General features: G+C 43.1%; 1 protein-coding gene across 3 annotated transcripts; it reads right to left on the bottom strand.

Moving 5' to 3' along the window:
* Positions 1 to 7,681: 7,681 nt before the first annotated feature.
* armc1 (armadillo repeat containing 1) lies at positions 7,682 to 18,038 on the bottom strand. 3 transcript variants are annotated; one of them, XM_034150844.1, is made up of 7 exons: positions 17,692 to 18,038; positions 16,912 to 17,120; positions 15,065 to 15,156; positions 12,929 to 13,121; positions 10,741 to 10,857; positions 10,149 to 10,223; positions 7,682 to 9,686 (listed from the first exon to the last, which is right to left on the bottom strand). In XM_034150844.1, exons 2-7 carry the CDS (start codon positions 17,071 to 17,073, stop codon positions 9,495 to 9,497), a joined length of 831 nt encoding a protein of 276 aa, XP_034006735.1. In that variant the 5' UTR covers positions 17,074 to 17,120; positions 17,692 to 18,038; the 3' UTR covers positions 7,682 to 9,494. The 3 variants fall into 3 exon arrangements, with proteins under 3 accessions (XP_034006735.1, XP_034006734.1, XP_034006733.1); XM_034150843.1 differs by having other exon boundaries at positions 16,912 to 17,123; positions 17,772 to 18,037; XM_034150842.1 differs by having other exon boundaries at positions 17,772 to 18,035.
* Positions 18,039 to 18,244: the final 206 nt, after the last annotated feature.

Below are 18,244 nucleotides of genomic sequence, written 5' to 3' on the forward strand. Positions count from 1 at the left end.
TGTAGTTGTGAGCGTCAGATGTGAACATGTTTGGCAGTGAGTGGACAGTGATGAATTAAGGTGGATGCTTCTCCTTCAGAAACAAAGCCTTCCATCACATCCACCTGTCTGAAGGTCGCCTGAAGGACAGAAGTGAAGCCATCGTCTGGAGAAACAGGAGGTTTGAGGGAAGTGCTTCTCCGCAACCGTTTGTCACTCTGATATGTGTTAAATGTGATAATTAATACTGTAATTTAACTAAACCCACTCTGCGAGGTTTGTAATTAAAACTGATGTACCTACTTAGCACACCAAGCATCACAGGTGGGCCCAAATTAATCTGCAAATAGAGCTAAATTGCCTGTGCTTAGCGTTTTCGTCAACGTCACTCAGTTTGGGGGGAAATATCTGTAATTAATTCTGATATAACAAAGTCATACATTTGAGGTTAAATGCAGCCTTGACAACAGACGCGATGACAGCAAGAGACCTCATCGAGTCGTCCCAGATGGGATCCACGACTCCGCTTTCTCCAAGATCTTGGCTGAGACTTCCTCTCACGACAGTTTGCAGATATGAAGGCAAGAGGAAATATTCAAAGATAGACTTGTGTGGTTTTTTTTCTTCTCTTCTTGCACACACTCTCCGAGTAAATCAAAATGAACTGGAGGGAAAGCAGAATTCCAGACTACAGAACGGAAAATGAAGTGATTAGTTCTGGATGGGAGCCAAATGAATGAATGCATTTTGATTTTGACTTGCAATGAAGCCGCACAATTATTTACGAGCTTGTGTAGTCAGAGTTTTTGCTCTCTTTCATTTCTATGTTACAATAGATCCAAAAAATAACAGTTAACGATATGTTTGATATCTAGTTATAGTTAGGTAAATATCAGATCTTTCTTTGAAGGAAAATATTGTCAGCAGGGATCTTATTCCAATATAAGCAGTATTTAAATCATTTCAAAACACAAAGCATATTTAATTCTCACGGGATAAGTGTGTTAAATTACTTTATTTAGCAAATTCAACTCAATGAGAATGTTTCCAATCATCAACAAGAACAAGGACACTAAATTAGCAAAATGTAAAATAGAGGTGTGTTGTATTAAATAATCCATAATGACACACGCCTACTATGAGGCACGATATCGTTCATTGTTCTCTCCTGGGTTTTTGTTTTGGTTGGTGCACACAGGCGCTAATGTAGAGCAAGAATAGTAGATTAAACTGAACGACAGTCAAATCAAAGAAATAATCACATGTTTATGAATATTTAATATGGTCATGGCAAATAAGGCAAGTGATTAGGAGTTTCCATAAATTAGCAAATTGTTATTTTATGTTAATGAGAGATCTTCAGCTTTCTCTCATGAATCATTTATGAATCAACAAAAAAAAGTTTTGCGCGGGGAAGGAGTGAGTGGAGTCTGACTGTTGATCAGACACGTGCACACACACACACACACACACACACACACACACACACACACACACACACACACACACACACACACACACACACACACACACACACACACACACACACACACACACACACACACACACACACACACACACACACACACACACACACACACACACACACACACACACACGAATATAATCAATGTTGTAACAAGGGTGCAGAAAAAACAGTGGAGATATAAGCTGTCAAAGTGTAAGGATTGTAAAATGACATGACAGAGGAGCTGGAGGAAACATGAGAATGGAGCGTACAGTGAAGTGAGCAGGGAGGGGTCTCACTAAAGGGGTTAATGTGAAGGCGGAGGAGAGGAGTGGGTGGGGCAGGGAGGGCAGCGAGTCAGAAAACAAGAGCAAAACAAATCTGTGATCTGGAACTGGGAGAGCAGCCACTCAGGAGGGATTAATGAGAAGTAGGAGGCTGTGAAATTATGTGGCCTTTGAGTGGGGAGAATGGCCCTAGCAGAGCATGGCCCTGAAATGAGGTGAGACAAACTTCACCTGATCCACAATTAACGGCGTCATGCGGATGGGTGACACGGGGTCACGGCAGGGGAGGGAAGAAAAAACCCACAATTCACTTTGTGGCAAATTATCACCCCTCTGAAAAAGGGCAACCATCAGAGGAGGGGAGGATTTTACACACCTGTCTTCAAAAAAAAAAAAAGGCTTGTTAGAAAGATTTATAAGGTAGCATGAAATGGAGACAATTAACTGCAAAATAAAGAGTGGAAGAGTGAGCGACGGAAAATGGGATTTGATTGCACGGGGGGAGGGGGGAGAGGAGCAATAACAGGAGCACAAATGATTAAGTGGTGTTAGGGACTAAGAACACTTGTTTGCAAGGACAATCTTTGTGTGCTTTTGTTGTCTGCCGGCCGCCTTTATCTGTGTGTAATTCTCCGTCTGATGAAAAGTGTTTAAAGAGATGAATTGGGATCGGAGGAGCCGTCCTGACATGATTATGAGGGATTCATCTGCCGCCATCTGCCACCGTTATGAAAGTGGAGGAGGGGGTGGGGTGGGGTGGGGGGGGGGGGGGAAGAGAGAGAGAGAGGGAGGGGAGGGGAGGGAGGGAGGGAGGGAGGGGAGACCTTCTGTTCAACAGCCCTGCCACACAGACCCAGCTTTACACAGGCCTCTGGCCCACAGTTTAACAGAAAGGCTGGCTCTGCCCCCGCTGAAGGTGGGCCGGGGGTCCAGTTAAAAACAAGGAAGTGGGTCATAAAACTTGTGCACTTGGTATTATTTCACAGGAGTCAAAAGCCCATTAAAACATTGTCTTAACGACAGAGAAATGGTGCTCTAAAGTACAGAGTCTGTGTTCTTATTCTTCACAGGAAAGTATAAGAACAGGTGTATGTAACTGTATGAACCATTGCTTTGTCATCAGCTTAAATCCAACTTTAAAAAAACATTACTGCTTATATTTTCGTTAGTTGTTCATTTTGTATTTCAGTTTAATTCTTGCCTTTTTTTTTCTTTTACTGTATGTAAACACATGAGTTTATATTCTCAACAAAGTGCATCTGCTTAATAAATTAAGCCAGTAAGTACTAAAAAAGAAAGAAAACTAGTTCTATATGCGGAGACGTGATATCTGCTCAGCTCCAGAGCATGTACGTGAAACTTAATCATCTTTTTAAAGAATATTTTCCAGGTGCCACTGGTATTATATTCCCACTTGGAACCACCTCCGGACTGCCTCACATTCACACACCAGTTGGAGGAGAGGGCACAGCAGATGGGCCGTTGCTCATCACAACGTCCACTTGTTCTAAAGGGGAAAGCGGGGGCCTCCGACAGCACGTCTTAAGTTGTGTAATAAGCTTTTAGTGTCACAAATGAAAATCACACGTTCATTTTTTTTTCTCAGGTTGTTTTTTTTCCTGTAGAAGATTTGTTCCCGCAGCTCCCAGAGGATGAGTGAATTGTATAACATAAACCGGCATCTTATAGAGGAGGGAAATTACTTTTGTTGATATTTAACATTATTGACGAGATTTATCCATCCCTCTAATCTGTCAGCTGTTGCCATGGCAGCTGGTGTGCCGTTTTTAAAACCATAGCCTGTGTTATTTGCCTCCACAGTGGAGTTTTTACACTGACATCTGTCGTGTTTTTATGATTGGTCCATGTGTGAAAAATCCCCCCAGTTGTCCTGAGTTTTAACAAAGCACCTATTCCGTCCTCTCAGTATACGACTGAGCCATCACTTCATATTACAGGTCAGCGTTACGGTGCTTAATTATGTGCCGGCTGCTCGGGGCTCCTAATAACCTGTCATTGAGGGGAATTTGAATGTCACACCATATTGTTGGACCCTAATGGCAGCAGGCAGATCCACTGATGAGCCGTTTTGGGACAATTACAGTGGATATTCAAATCGCAGGTCTAGGTGTGTGTGGAGCTGCACCGCACACACACACACACACACACACACACACACTTGTTGTATCTTGACCCCTCAGCCCAAATCTCTTGACACATAAAGAAGATCTCCCCCCCCCCCCTCCTTTCCACGCCGCTGCTGGAACAGTTTAACTGTAGCCTGATCGCTTTTATTATCCTCCTAATCCAGATATCAGCGATTTCATCAAGCCGGGGAAGATATGCATATCATGAATTATTTTGACACTGGGACCTTTTAATTTTCGCCGGCAATATTTCATCCCACCAATCAGTGCCTGGAGTGGTTGTCGGACGTGGCGGTGTCAGAGGACGAGGTTCACCCCCCCCCCTCCCTTCCCACGGCGGGTCCAAATCATCCCGGGGACAATAATGAGCTACGGCCTGTGTGAGCGTGCATCTCATCAGAGGCCCCCATGCTGCTGAGGAGGAGGGGCAGAGACACAATGCAGGACGCACACATCAGGGCTTTCATATATGAACAGGCAGGAGGGAGGGTGTCTTTCAAATGTATTCTGTTACAACTACAAGATACCTGTAAGAAAAAGTAATCTAACCTGAGTATCACAATAGAAATGTAATGTGATTTACTTTCGTCAATTACAAGTTAATACAAGAGAGAAATATCAATAAGTGTATAAAGAAACCAGCATATTTACTACCAAATATGTGTCTTCTGCTTACTGATTAAAAAACTAAAACGTGCCTTTTATGTCAATTCAGGCAGTTTTCAAGTACTTAATTGCAGATTCTGAAGTACTTGGATTTTACTGTAACTTAAATAACATTAATCAAACAGGTACTGCATTTGTGTTAAAGATTTTGAAGTTACTTGCATTTTACTAGCACATTATGTTATGTTGTGTTCAACTTGAACAATATTTCAAGATGGAAATTATATAATGTATTACTATGTGGATTAAGATTTGACATATTTGTATTTTGTAAAGAAAGTGTCATATAATTAGTTACCCTACAATAAGCTATGAAAATGTTAAAATTAACTTAGTTAAATAATTTAAATCTTACTTATTATTCATAATGATCACATATATATATTTATATTATAACCATATAACAGTCAGGAGACATTCTGCATTAAGCGTACTTATGAGTATAAGTACATTTACTTCGGTTCAGGCACCCTAGAGGTCTAACGTCTTGTAACCTTTGTTTAAAGAGGATATTTTTGGTGCCTGCACATCCCATTAAACCTATTTGTGTGTTGTATTTTATTACTATAAAATGGTGTCAACAGTTCTGTCACCATGTAGATTTTCAGACTCAGTAACCTCATCATTTAACATTTTTGTTCTTACACTCAAGAGACTACATGAAGCCATAAGGATGGGTAATACTGCGCAGCACAGGGTGTCATGTCTGCCTGTGATATGTGGACTGTGTAAGTTAATCCTCTGATGTTTTTACTCCCTGCAGAGCGGGTATTACGTGAGCAAATTGGATGCTCAAACAGTCAGTCCGTGACCTTCACTCATCCCGGATGTTGACCCCCGTATAAAGAGAGACATTACATCTCGTTACACAACAACACGGCTCCTGCGCCTCGCTCCGGATAAAGAAAAATGTCTCAATTAAATCTTCACCGGGGCCCCCCGCCGGAGAGTTATCGCTGCACTCACACATCCTCAAAAGTTATTTGACATAAATTGCCGGAGTCACATCATTTCCTGCCACACTCTGAGCGGGATTTACGGCTGATCCCATTGACGGGGAGCTAAACCTCCAATACAATTCCTCAAGAGCCCGGGGACGAGAGGAGCACCTATCTCTCCCCCCATCAGCCCCCCCCCCCCCCATCTAACGCAGATTAACCATGCAAATACACACAGGTGGGAGGATGATACCGCCAACACATTTATGCACATATATGCAACTGGGCTGATATGGCCATGAGGGGTTGGGGGGGGGGGGGAATGTGCACAAGACAGGCTGATTGTGTTTTATCAGATGGGGGTGAAACATGGGGAAAAGCAAGGTGGTGTATCCAAAGAACTCAAGGAGGGAAAGTTATCTGTGGCTTTGATTAAAAAACGAGAGGTGAATTGAGTCATTTCACAAAGGCAGCACATGAAGCTTTGAGAAAAATCATTTCAAAGTGAAAATGTCCTTTTGCATTAGTGCTCAGGAATGCAGAGAAAGGTGCATTATCTCCTAAAAACAACCTTATGGCTGCATTAGCGCTCAGATATTACAGGAGGTGAGCGAGGCGTGTCAGTGTGTTAATGGTGATGAGGATTCTCGCTCAGTCTAAAGATGGAAATGCAGTTTCAGCACGGCTCTGAGGTCATCTAATTACAAACAAGTGTTCAGAGTGTACACTGGACCCAGCACTTCATCACTTGTCAGGCTTACTGTCTCACTCTAGTGGTGAGAAGGGAGAAGACTGAGCTCAGAGGGGCTCAGGGTGCCTGCAAATCACACCAAGATACATGTTTGTCAGTGTCAATGGCCAAGAGGTTCCCTAAGTCAGAATCATCTAACATTCCTTGACAACAGGGCACATCTATTGCTACAAAATAGACCTTGAGGGGAGATTATATTGTCAAAAGATATGAGAAGGTTAACCCTCTTAAAAAAGATTTCACTAGTGGTTTCTGCTCTACACTTTGATACGTGCACTCTATGTAGTTAAAAAAAGTTGTATTGAGCAGAAAATAGATGTTGAATACTTTTCTCTGAGGATTTTCCTTGTACAAATAAAGATTTAAAATGGCTTTAGGGATATAGATATTGGATAGTCAATATTTCCTAAACTCCTTTTAGACGGTTGCAGATGCCGATATACACACACACACTTTTTCAGCCAAAATGCAAAGTACATCAAGTGTCCTCTGTAGTGGAATAAAAATGATATTATGCCTACTGGCTCTTGTTTTTCTGAGACTGAGAAAACTAAGAAAAGTACTTCAACTGAGGTTACATGTAAATCATGCCATACTGTATAACAGCGGTTCCCAACATTTTTCAATTCAGGGCCCACTTAAGAATCTAAAAAATGTCGTGGCCCACATTCAACCATCAACAATATGGAGGCTAAATAAAGTTCTGATTGGTCAATTCAGAACATGTGACACGTTGTCAATCCAGTAGTACAGACCGCTGTCAAGGACTGTAATGACCGTTGCTAAGGAGGATCAAGAAAGAGAAAAGGAAAAGAGGTTCAGATAAAAAAAAAAAATCTTAATAATGAAATGTTTCCACACAAATCATAATGTTTTGCAAATTATTTGGCGGCACAGGTTGGGAAACGCTGCTTGTATAACATTTTACGCAACACATCGGTAAGTCCCAGCAGAGGAAGTAATCATTTCTGCAGACACCGATGACGTGCCGGTATCATGTATTAACATTGCCGTTAAACAAGCTCTGTAGCCAGACTCCATTCAGATATTACAGCGGCAGTGAAGCCTCCCTCCAGCTTGGCGTTTCATTGGAGGATCAGCAGCAGCAGCAGCAGCAGCAGCAGCATCAGCAGCATCAGTGGCTCGGGGGGCCTCCAGCTGGGGCTGCTGCTGCCTGCCTACCAGCAGCAGGGCTGGGGGGGTGGGGGGGGGGGAGGTGGTGGGCGGCCACAGGATCGCCCTGGGGCCCCTCACTTATGCACCAGTAAAGAGAACTGGATTTCCCCTCTCCCTCGGCTACGAATGGTTGCTGCCTTCAGCGATTTGATTCGACGAAGTGAGCTCTGCACAACTGCAAACGCCATGAAGATGATCACAGCGAGAACACGATGACCGTATCATATTCAGCAAAAAATAATGCTAAAAAAAAGAAAAAGCACCAGAGACACGTTTGGATTTTAAGTTTATCATCGTTTGCATTAACAGTGTAAGGGATCTACAGTTTAAAGATCTGCATTCAGTATATTACATTTGATGACAGACGAGCGAGTCTGTACAGTTACACTTTGTCTTTGTCGACCTTACAGAGGTTCATCTAACAGCTGTGGGAAATGTACACTTTGACTGACACATGAGAAGAGTTCTAAGAAACTACGTTCAAGTATTTGTTCGCAGTATGACACCAAATATTACAAATTAAATCATGATGCAATTTAGAGATTGATTCTGTGCAAAATGGACAAATAAAGAAGACATTTTAATACTGATGATAACCCTAACTAATACCTTTTATCCAAAAACATTATTTTAAAGGCTGATCTATTACTACATTTAACGCAAAAAAAATATTATTGCTTTTCCAGAGTAGTCGTGATTAATTCAGGTCAATCTGTGCCGATCCTCTATCTGTTTGACCTCGACCGACTGTGACGTCTATGCACCATCAGAACAATAAAAGTCGCCTGGTCAGCAGCGGAAATTATAATTATTAATGACACTCGCACAAGTCGGAGGAGATCATGATTAAACCTGGTGTGAGTCATGGGGTCGTAAAGGCTAAAAGGAAAGGAATAAACTCACTAAGCATTAGCTGTTCTGTGACATCCAATCAAATGACAAAAACTGAACAATCCTTCACATGTAAGGTCCGAGACTTTAGGGAATCAGGCACCATTTACAAAATGTACATAACCACACCGTTGTTCCAGTTTACCACTACTGCACAGCGAGTCCTGTGTGTGTGTGTGTGTGTGTGTGAGAGCATGCAGCGACATGATGTTTGCTGTAAGGACACTGCTGGCTAAACTGAAGATTAAACAGGTGGGGCGACGATACTGTAACAGTGGGAGTGGGAGTCCAGGGAAGGGTTCAATAAGCAGGCAGCTAACACGTTGGTATTTGACATGCTGAGGGGGGAAAACTACAGAAGACTAGAAAGCTGATGTGAAAGCAGAGGTAGCCTAACGTGTGTGCAAAAACAAGCTGTCAATCAAATCACTGCTGCTGTGATTGGATCAGTCCAGAGGAGTTCAGGTAATGTAGTTAGTGGTGGTTTATCATTCAGTATGTAATGCATGAGAGCCGGCGTCTAGTTCACTATTTCTACTGAGGAGACGTCCCACGCTAAGCTAAGAGCCGCCCCGCACAGCTGTTACATCTGACTCTCAAATTATTTAAACGAACGATGGAAAAAATATTATTAAATATATATATATATAGCTAAAGAAAATGTCACAAAGGCACACACAATAATCACAGATCTAGGCATCAGGCGAGGTTGGCACAAAAGACGAAAAAGCATGCTAAATAAAACTGTAGGGGAAAAGAAAAAAAATGTATAGTCAAATGGATAGGGAGTAGACACGATGAGGAAAAGCAACCAAAAATCATGCACACAAAAAAAAAATAAGAACTCCCAATTTCTAATGTATCAGCCAAAATTAAATATGTCCAGAATTTGGTTTGGTACGATTTGTAGTCCTCTATGTCTGGTGGGATACATACGCAGCTAGTTGTGCACATAAAAGCCAGTAGTAGTGAGATGTAGCTGGATATATACACAAGTTAAAGTTATTGCAGGTTCCACTCGGCAGTCCAGCCAACTTGTTGCACGCTCGTGGTGTGCTTAGCGAAGTGTAGGGAGGGGGGGGGGGGGGGGATACGCTAGTGTTGGCTTAGTCCGAGGCTGAGAGACGCTAAGGCTGCAGCTGGATGGTACTTTAGAGGAGACACAGGAGCAGAGAGAGAGACAGGAAGTGGTCACCAGTAAAAGGAGCGGGTCAGGAAGTTGGCGGCCGTGTTGAGCCAGCCCATGCCGTCTGTGATGGAGCCGACGCGCGTCACCGCCTTGTCCTGCTCCTCGGACGGGCTCTCCTCCTCGGGAAGGTATTCTGGGATGTCTTCGTTCACCTCCACCTTCTCCTCCGAGTCCTCGCTGAACGCCAAGATCCTCTGCGGAAAGACAAAAGAGAAATATGTGTTTTTCCGTCATCATCCTCACAGTCAGATGACATGTCTGAGCCTGGTCTGCCCCCTGCTGGCCACTTTATATATGACTGTTAAATGCAGCAACTGTTTGTTAATATTTAAAGAACAATTAACATATGATTGGAAAACAAACACTTTGGAATCCCACCTGATTTATGAGTTTTAAATACAGCTTCGCTACATTTAAGAGCATACACTGCTGGGAAATGGTACGACTGGGACTGGTGTGTGTTTGGCAAAAAGGGAGTAGCCTGGAGGCGGAGGCAGAGATGTGACTAGCTAATCATGTCAGTGTGAATGAGTCTCAGCCGCAGGCAAGGGCGGCCACACACAGATACACACAGCATACACTACATCCAGGGAAATTAGTCCACAGCAATTTAAAGTAAACAATACAGTTCTTTCTCTCATATTAACTGTCCTTACCTCGGCTCCATTCTCCGTCCTCACCACCTGCTGAGCCGTCATCACTTTGGTGGAGTTGATTGCTGTGCCCAACGCCTGTGAGGAAAAGGAAACACTTTTTTGTGACTCTTCTCTTTCGGTCTTCAGCTAAAACAATAATAATATATATATATAATATGTATGGTTTTATTAAATGTTGATGCTAAATTCTGCTTTAAATAATCAATTATAGGTTATACAGTTTCACATACCAATAAATAAGTTGATATCTAACTTTCTGCTCTAAGAACTATGACTGAAGGGAGCAGGTTCCCCTACCTTTAATAACTCCAACAATCTGATTTACTTTATCAGCCAAGAGTCAAATATATACAAGAAGTAGTATAGTATTAGAAGTACAATAAAAAAGTCAAATGTTCAAAGGAAAAGTGGCAGCCCTTAGATGTTTGGAAGTGTTTTAAATGGTTATATGTCAGACACGGTACAAGAAACTGGACAGATGGCGTGTTTACCAACTGATTTTGACCAAAATACCAACTGATATTTATTTGTGGTCAGACACAGGCAGGAGCATGGTGCAACCCAGAGTTCCTGGAGGATTTCCTGCACCCACCTCAGCTTTGAGGTCAGAGCGGATCCTGACCACACATCTCTTGACGGCCATCTGGAAGGTGAAGCTGATCACTCCTCGAATCTTCAGCAGCGCGTCCTCACAAAGGCTCCGTCGAGACTGACACACAGGAAACAACTGGGTTATTAACATGTCATTGGTTAAGGGAAGGGCATCGTCATACAGTGTAAGATGTAACAATGTCGTCATAAAAAATACACACTACAAAACATGATATTGCTACATACAACATGGTGTTGAGGAATGCAGTCCACATGACACGGTGTGTGTGTGTGTGTGTGTGTGTGTGTGTGTGTGTGTGTGTGTGTCTGCTGCAGTGATAGTGCGGCCGCCCACCAGAGGCCGTCTGTCTGCTGTAATGTAATCTGGCTAGCTGCTAGCTTCCTGCAGAGCAGCGTTCAGGTTCAATCCCAGCCTCCTGCTGTTCAATGGCTGACATTTACAACCTGACCCCTACACCCCCCCCCCCCCCACCAACCTGTGCCACATAGATATGGCTAAGCTGCACTGACAACACTCGTAATGACAGCGGCAAACACTGTAGAACAAAAGAGAGATGTCTTTGCATCAATAATGTTTGGTGTGTATAGTTTCGAGGAGCAGATGAAGGTCGAGCATGGTGGCAAAGCATCTTGCAAAGAGCCACCAGACTCCTTTGACAGAAACAGTCATTTAACCTTGCAGGACAAGATCAAGTACTTGATCCCTCAGTTGCTCTGGGTGTGTCAAACTGACTTCATAATGGCAGCGGTAAACCAGCAACTGCTGCGTTCTGTCTGCTAAAATGATTGTTTTTGTCCAAGGCGTCTGCTGGCTTTTAAAGAAAATATATATTAGTTTAAAACGGCTTCAGTTCCATGTCTGAAAGAGGTGTCTGACAGCAAGGTCAAACAGTAAGGGGCTGTCACAATATCAGATTTTCACTACATCATTATCATGGCCAAGAACATTCAAAGTGTTAGATAAAAAGTCTAAATCATATTTCATTTTGTGTTTTGAGCATTTTGTAAATTAATTGCACTAAAAATACAAGTATACGAAGGTCAAGAGAGTCTCCAGCCATAAACGATATACAAAAGCATAAATTGAAATCCCCTTGCATAATGGATTTAAATCTCAATAAGAGAGCATGACAAATAAAGAAAAGAAAAGACGTTGGATTATACACACGATAATTAGAGATGTCCCGATCCGATCACGTGATCGGGGATCGGAGCCGATCACATGATTTTCAAAAGATCGGAATCGGGAGAAAAAAATCGGGGATCGGGATTTTTTTTTAATTTTTTATTAAATATTTTTATTATTTTACTTAATGTTACAAAACAAAAATGACCATGTACACGTCTTAAAGTCATCCTGAGGCCTTAGTTTTGGTTTAAAATTACACAACATGATGTATGTGTTGCTTCTTTTGGGCTTGTTTTCATAGACCTGGTTGCTTATTTCTCTCAAATCTGGCAACAGAGTGGGCGCAGTGTCTAATAGTAGCAGTAAGCTAACGAGAGGCTACGTTCAGCTGGTGACTCGGGAGTTGGGACAGAGAAAATGTCAGGAGTTTGGAAGTATTATAAAATTGAAAGCGAAGGCAGTGTAACAGCCAGATGCAATGTTTGCAAGGCGGAGGTTCCGCGTGGTGGAAAGAACAGAGCTACGTTCAACACGACCAATCTAATACAAACACCACCAACAACAACACGACGAGTACACAGCGGCCACTCAGGTAACGGCACTGAAACAACCAACACTTTCAGAGACTTTTAAAAGGAAAGAGAAACTGCCCCAGAACAGTGAAAAGGCCAAAAAAATAACAGCCAAGATAGCTGAATTCATCGCGTTGGATGACCAGCCGTTATCTGTGGTGGAGAACGTGAGGTTTAAGGGACAACTTGAATGCTTTTTTTCTCTTAATGCATTGCATAAAGATCGGGAAAAATCGGTATCGGCAGATTGTCAAAATCAAATGATCGGAATCGGATCGGGAGCAAAAAAAGGTGATCGGGACATCCCTAACGATAATAATAACATGATTCATTTTGAATAACCCTGTAGTATACCGGTATACTGTGACACTCCTAATACTAACTATGGATAATAACCCATTACTACCCTACTCTGAAAGAAGGAGTCTCTCCCTATAAGTGTTGAATGCAGCCTGTGTGACACTCACGGAGTCGTCCAGTCCGTCGATGTGCAGCACCACGGTCTTGGCCCTCTTGTTGCTGGAGCCCAGGAAGAACTGGGCTTTCTTCTGGCAGGACGCAGCGGCCGCCTCCGCCTGCTCCGCCTCCTCTTTACCCGCCAGCTGCAGGATCTCATAGATCTCAGAGGCCAGCAGCTTGGTCTCCCCGGGCGACGTGCTCCTTCAGGGAGAGTGGGGAGAAGATCATAGAAGAAAAAATTACCGAATTTGTCAACTGTGGTTTATGTTTGCAGGAACATATGTGATCGTATGCAGTCGTATGTTGTTATTAGTGGGTGGATTTCCATGAAGAAGCCACATGAGGTCAGTTGGGGCTGCTGATGTTTTGAGAGGGATCCTGAGATAAACCTGCAGGCTTCATATGTCATCAAGTCATCAGTCCTTCTATAGTAACCACACACGACACCGTCTGTCTGGAGCTGCTGCCCTCTGGGAGCGTTGGGTACCCCCCCCCCCCCCAACAACACATCCTGCTCCAAATCCATAGAAGCCCTCTTTGATATCTTACTCTATTCTTTACTTCCATGCATTTAATAAGAGGCTGCTTGAGCTCCAGATCTTGAGTGTAAAGTAAATAAAAACACTTGTTTGGTGCGACTATGCTGGACCCCCCCCCCCCCGTCCTCTGCCATGTGTTGCCACTCTGTCCGGCTATGATCGACCTCCACCCAAAGTCAGCCTGACTGAAGCTGTTCCTGCAGGGCGGCTTCTGATGCCTGACGAGCTAAAGTGACGCGCTCATTCCAGGGTGAGAAAGAGAGCTCTGCCGCAGGAGGAGGACGAGGAGGAGGAGGAGGCGGGGTGTAATCATACAGGCTATAGCCGGCCACTTAAACATTAGGTCTATTCCTATCAGGGTGCTGATGATGACCGGCAGTCGCGTAGTGTTCTCTGGTGAGAGAAGCTATCTGGAGCACAACACCTCCTCAACACAGACCTGCCAAACACTGAGGCTGCGTTCACACTGCAAGCCTCAATTCTGATTTATTGCTCAGATATGATGTGGCTCATATCAGGTTCCAGTGTGAGCTTCTTACGGTCCTGAACTGACCCGAAGAAAACAAGAGAGCAGAACGCAGACGAACAGATGTAAACGTGGAGGCCAGTGAAGTCACATTAACATTCGAAGTTGTAGCAGCTATTCCTACACACAAACCATTATTAAAAACTTGGATCCCTAGTTTTTAATAATGGCTTTGTGTGTAGGAATAGCTGCTACAACTTTGGAGGTGAGTGTGGATGCCGGGTCAAAGCCAGGAGCGGTGGGATTACGCCTCTCGAAAAGACGCAAAGTTGTGACGAATGTCAATCAGAAGACATGTTAACGATCAGAGCTGTGATTTAGTACAACATAAGAAAAGGTGGCCCAAATCAGAATCGGAAAGATCACATTTTATGATTTGTGCGGTTCACACTCAATCACATATGCAATAAATAAGAAATTCCAAGTTTAACCCGCAGCATAAACGTAGCCTTAATGGTTGACCAGACTGTGTTTTATATATAAACACATATTGTGTAGAAAGCCTACCAGAAAAGCCTACAAATTATACAAAACTAAGAAATATGCTTGATATAGCATGTGCACAAAATAAGCCACCTCTGCATCGAACCTGCTAACTCCACAACAAAACAAGTGCAAATATAAGCTAAAAACATGCAAGTGGACTCAACATGAAAAGTAGATGTGGCAAGACACATTCAAATCTATAAAGCTGCAGAAACAGCAGTTTAACTGTTTAGCACCCTACTCTAATTCATCTTTAATCACATTCATCCTGACATGTCGAAGGAAAGGACATCATTCTAACGAGAAAATCTGCAGACTGGCACACATTGTCTGTGCAAAACAAAGAAATCCTAGGTTATGGTTTTATGTAAAGAAAGTGCACAGTGAGCATGTGTGTGGTGTGTGTGTGTGTGTGTGTGTGTGTGTGTGTGTGTGTGTGTGTGTGTGTGTGTGTGTGTGTGTGTGTGTGTGTGTGTGTGTGTGTGTGTGTGTGTGTGTGTGGTGTGTGTGTGTGTGTGTGTGTGTGTGTGTGTGTGTGTGTGTGTGTGTGTGTGTGTGTGTGTGTGTGTGTGTGTGTGGTGACAGGGACTTGCTTCTGCATGACATTCTGCAGGCTCAGCATCATGCCCAGCTCGCCCTTCATCTTCTCCCTGTTGGCTCGACATTCTGCCAGGTAGCGCACGGCCTGCAAGGACAAGGGCAGCGGTTATCAATCTGCCGCTGAAAGCTGACAGACCCTTTGTGATATCATGAGAGAGAGAGGAGACTTTAAAATGGGTGAGCATGTGCAATGGGAAAATATGACGTAACCATGAGAAACACGCGGTGTGTTTACACTTCACGGGTTACCGCCAAGGAGCAACTGTTACATAAAGCCTTTAAAATGAGTGTTCGCAATACAAGCCAGGATGTAAGACTGTTTAACTCCTGAGCTCTGTGAAGTACACGGTAGAATTATACATCGGTTTATAGTCTTGATATCCATACAGTATTTATTCTACTCTGCAGTATTTCATTTCTCATTCTGTACAATATAATTTTATTTTATATGTACATATTTTTCTTATTTATGCAACTTAATTGACCCATTTTGACTATTGCACTATTTGATGTCTTCATGTTTATCGTATGTTGCATTGTTGGAGCTCGAGACTTGAGCCAAAACTACGCTGCAGCTGTTGGGCTTATGACAAATAAAGCCTTTGAATGTACTGCTAAAAGGTGTTAGAGTTGGAAGTGGAAAGATGTTGCTATATGAAGACATGGTATCACGTTTACACCCCAAAACAGACAGCAGGTGTCACCACAGTACAGTGTTTTTAAATGTAGCTGTTTAAAGAGACCATATGTAAGCATGTGACTGGAACACAATGGTGTCAGGAATGGCCCTCAGACTGTCACTGGGTGCGTCTCACTTCGGTTATTTTTCATTTCCTCGCTCCTCGGGCTCGGTATCACCGGAAGTTGATTTGTCTGCGCCATCTTGAGTAGCGTCCCAGTGGCCTTATTTGTGCCGGAGGAGCGAGGATCGAGGAGCGAGGAGCGAGGAGCGATAACGGAGGAGCAATAATCGAGGAACTACCAGACCATCCTCCGGTGAAATCCTCAGACACTCGCCCCGCCCCCTTACTGTGTATCACTCACTGATTGGACGATGCAGCGCATGCACTGATCTGGCTGCTGTCAGACGATCAGCTGTGCGGCGTCATCACAAACGGACGTCGCTTCACATGACGCTCCGGAGGAAACGACCTCCCATTGCTCTTAAAACTCATTTCCCTGCTTCTCGTGGTTTCCTTGCGTCTCTCCATGCTTCCCTGGTGGGAGGGACTAGTTGCAGGGAAACGACGCAAGTGAGGGACGCAAGGAATCCATTTAACCGAAGTGAGACGCACCCACTGAAACCGGCTCTGACTGCTGTAAAGCAGGAAGTGAGGTGTGGGGGGGGGGGGGGGGGGGCAACATATGACAAGTATAGAAAACACTGATATCACAGAGCAGCAGAAGAGCAGTGTTGGAAGAAGTACTTTGAATCTTTACTTAGTAAAAGAAGAAATGCTACAGTCTCAATATACTCTAATATGTGTAAAAGTCTTGAACTCAACATGTTACTTAAGTAAAAGCAGCTAAAAGTCAGCTAAATGTACTTAATGTATTCAAAGTAAAAGTGCTCATTGTTCAGATAGGCTCTTTTTACAGTATTGCATTAATATAGAATATTTATTTTTTATGTAGTAGTTTGTAAATGAGGAAGACATTTTAAGTACCTAAAACACTGGGGTCTTTCATAGTACAGCACGTTACATATCATATCACATTGTTGTTACATTCCACCACACAACTGATTATTCAACCAAGACTAATTGAATCAAACATCTGCAGTAGATAGTTCAGCTAGAACATTGCAAATGCACCATGTGTATAAATGGATGCTGCTTACCAATAGTGCCGAGTAGACGACTTGTGGGTTGGGGTGGTCCAGGAACAGGATCAGGCCCGGCAGACAGCCTTGGTCTTCTACGATGGCTCTTCGGTTCAGGGGGTCCGCAGCCAGGTCTCGCAGCTGGTTCACCACGGTCAGGGCGTCCAGCTCCGCACTCATGGTGCCTCTTATCCGGATGCCATGCACATCAAACCAACCGCTTCACTCTGCTGGAGAAAAATAAAAATGTGGTCAACCAGGGAGCTTACATTAAACACATTAGAACTGCAGCCAATGATTGTTTACGAATCGATACACATGTAGGTAATTTTATTAAATGCATAACATGTCCAAAAATAACTATCACAACATTAATTTATTGTCAAAATTGTAGACAAATTATATGTAAATCCACAATCTCCTGCAAAACTGTTGTTGTTACTGTTGTTGTTTTTTTATTTGCTGCAAAAATAAACAACTTGCAAAATCAAGTGTGTTTGGCAGGCACTATGACACTATAACAACCATCCCATTACCTTAGACCACATTTGAATGATGTGTTTGAGTTTCGGGTTCTTTTATAAACAATAGCCTCTGAAATGTAGTCCTACACAATCTGACTGATAAGTGACTCTTGATAAGTGACTGATAGGACTGTGGTTTTCACAGTAAAGTATACATAGCTTAGCATGACATTTCATCACATGAGTTACTTCTTACACAATTAATATATTTCAGAAAGCTATAATACAAATATTCGTGTTTACCAAAGACACTTACTACGACCCCCAACCTCACCTCAAAACACGCCCTGTGGTACAGAGGCGAGTCGGCAGCTAAGCTAAGCTAGCTAACGTTACTTGACAATGATAGCATACCTTTTTGGTCAGTTTTCAGTAAAACCATGTGACAACCCCTGCTGACTTCAGTTACAACAGATGCTAACACGACGTTACAAAATCTTCCGGCACCACCTTTAAACAACAAATGTCACAAATTAATTTCACAAACGCTAGGCCTGCGTCCCTTTCCTTTCTATGCTTCTTTAGCTAGCAGCTGTGCACAGTGTTTGGGTTTTGTGGCACGTCAATGGGTACAGCTGTTTTGTGAATACGGACATCCCAATTCTCCGTAAAGCTCCCAGCCCTTTAAACAGGACACATCACCGCCGGGGAATGAAGGGAAGTATAACGAGCACACACAAAGTTCCTGTCAAATAATTGGACGGTATACTTTGATTGACTGATATTACACCCAATCAGCAGCTAGTGTTCTTTTCTTAGTCGAAGTCGGTTGGTGCTGGCGCCTGTCAATCAATGTGAACAACTAATCGTAGCATCCCATGGCCACA

The sequence above is a fragment of the Trematomus bernacchii genome, unplaced genomic scaffold (genome assembly GCF_902827165.1).
Source record: "Trematomus bernacchii unplaced genomic scaffold, fTreBer1.1, whole genome shotgun sequence".
In the NCBI taxonomy this organism is placed as follows: domain Eukaryota; kingdom Metazoa; phylum Chordata; class Actinopteri; order Perciformes; family Nototheniidae; genus Trematomus; species Trematomus bernacchii.

Bases quoted from the DNA above. Each gene is read 5' to 3' on its own strand.
- armc1 (XM_034150844.1), bottom strand. From the start codon at position 17,073: ATGAGTGCGGAGCTGGACGCCCTGACCGTGGTGAACCAGCTGCGAGAC. The intron at 15,157-16,911 runs GTAAGCAGCATC...TTGTCCTTGCAG, and splicing joins TCGTCTACTCGGCACTATTG to GCCGTGCGCTACCTGGCAGA. The intron at 13,122-15,064 runs GCAAGTCCCTGT...CTCTCCCTGAAG, and splicing joins CTGCAGAATGTCATGCAGAA to GAGCACGTCGCCCGGGGAGA.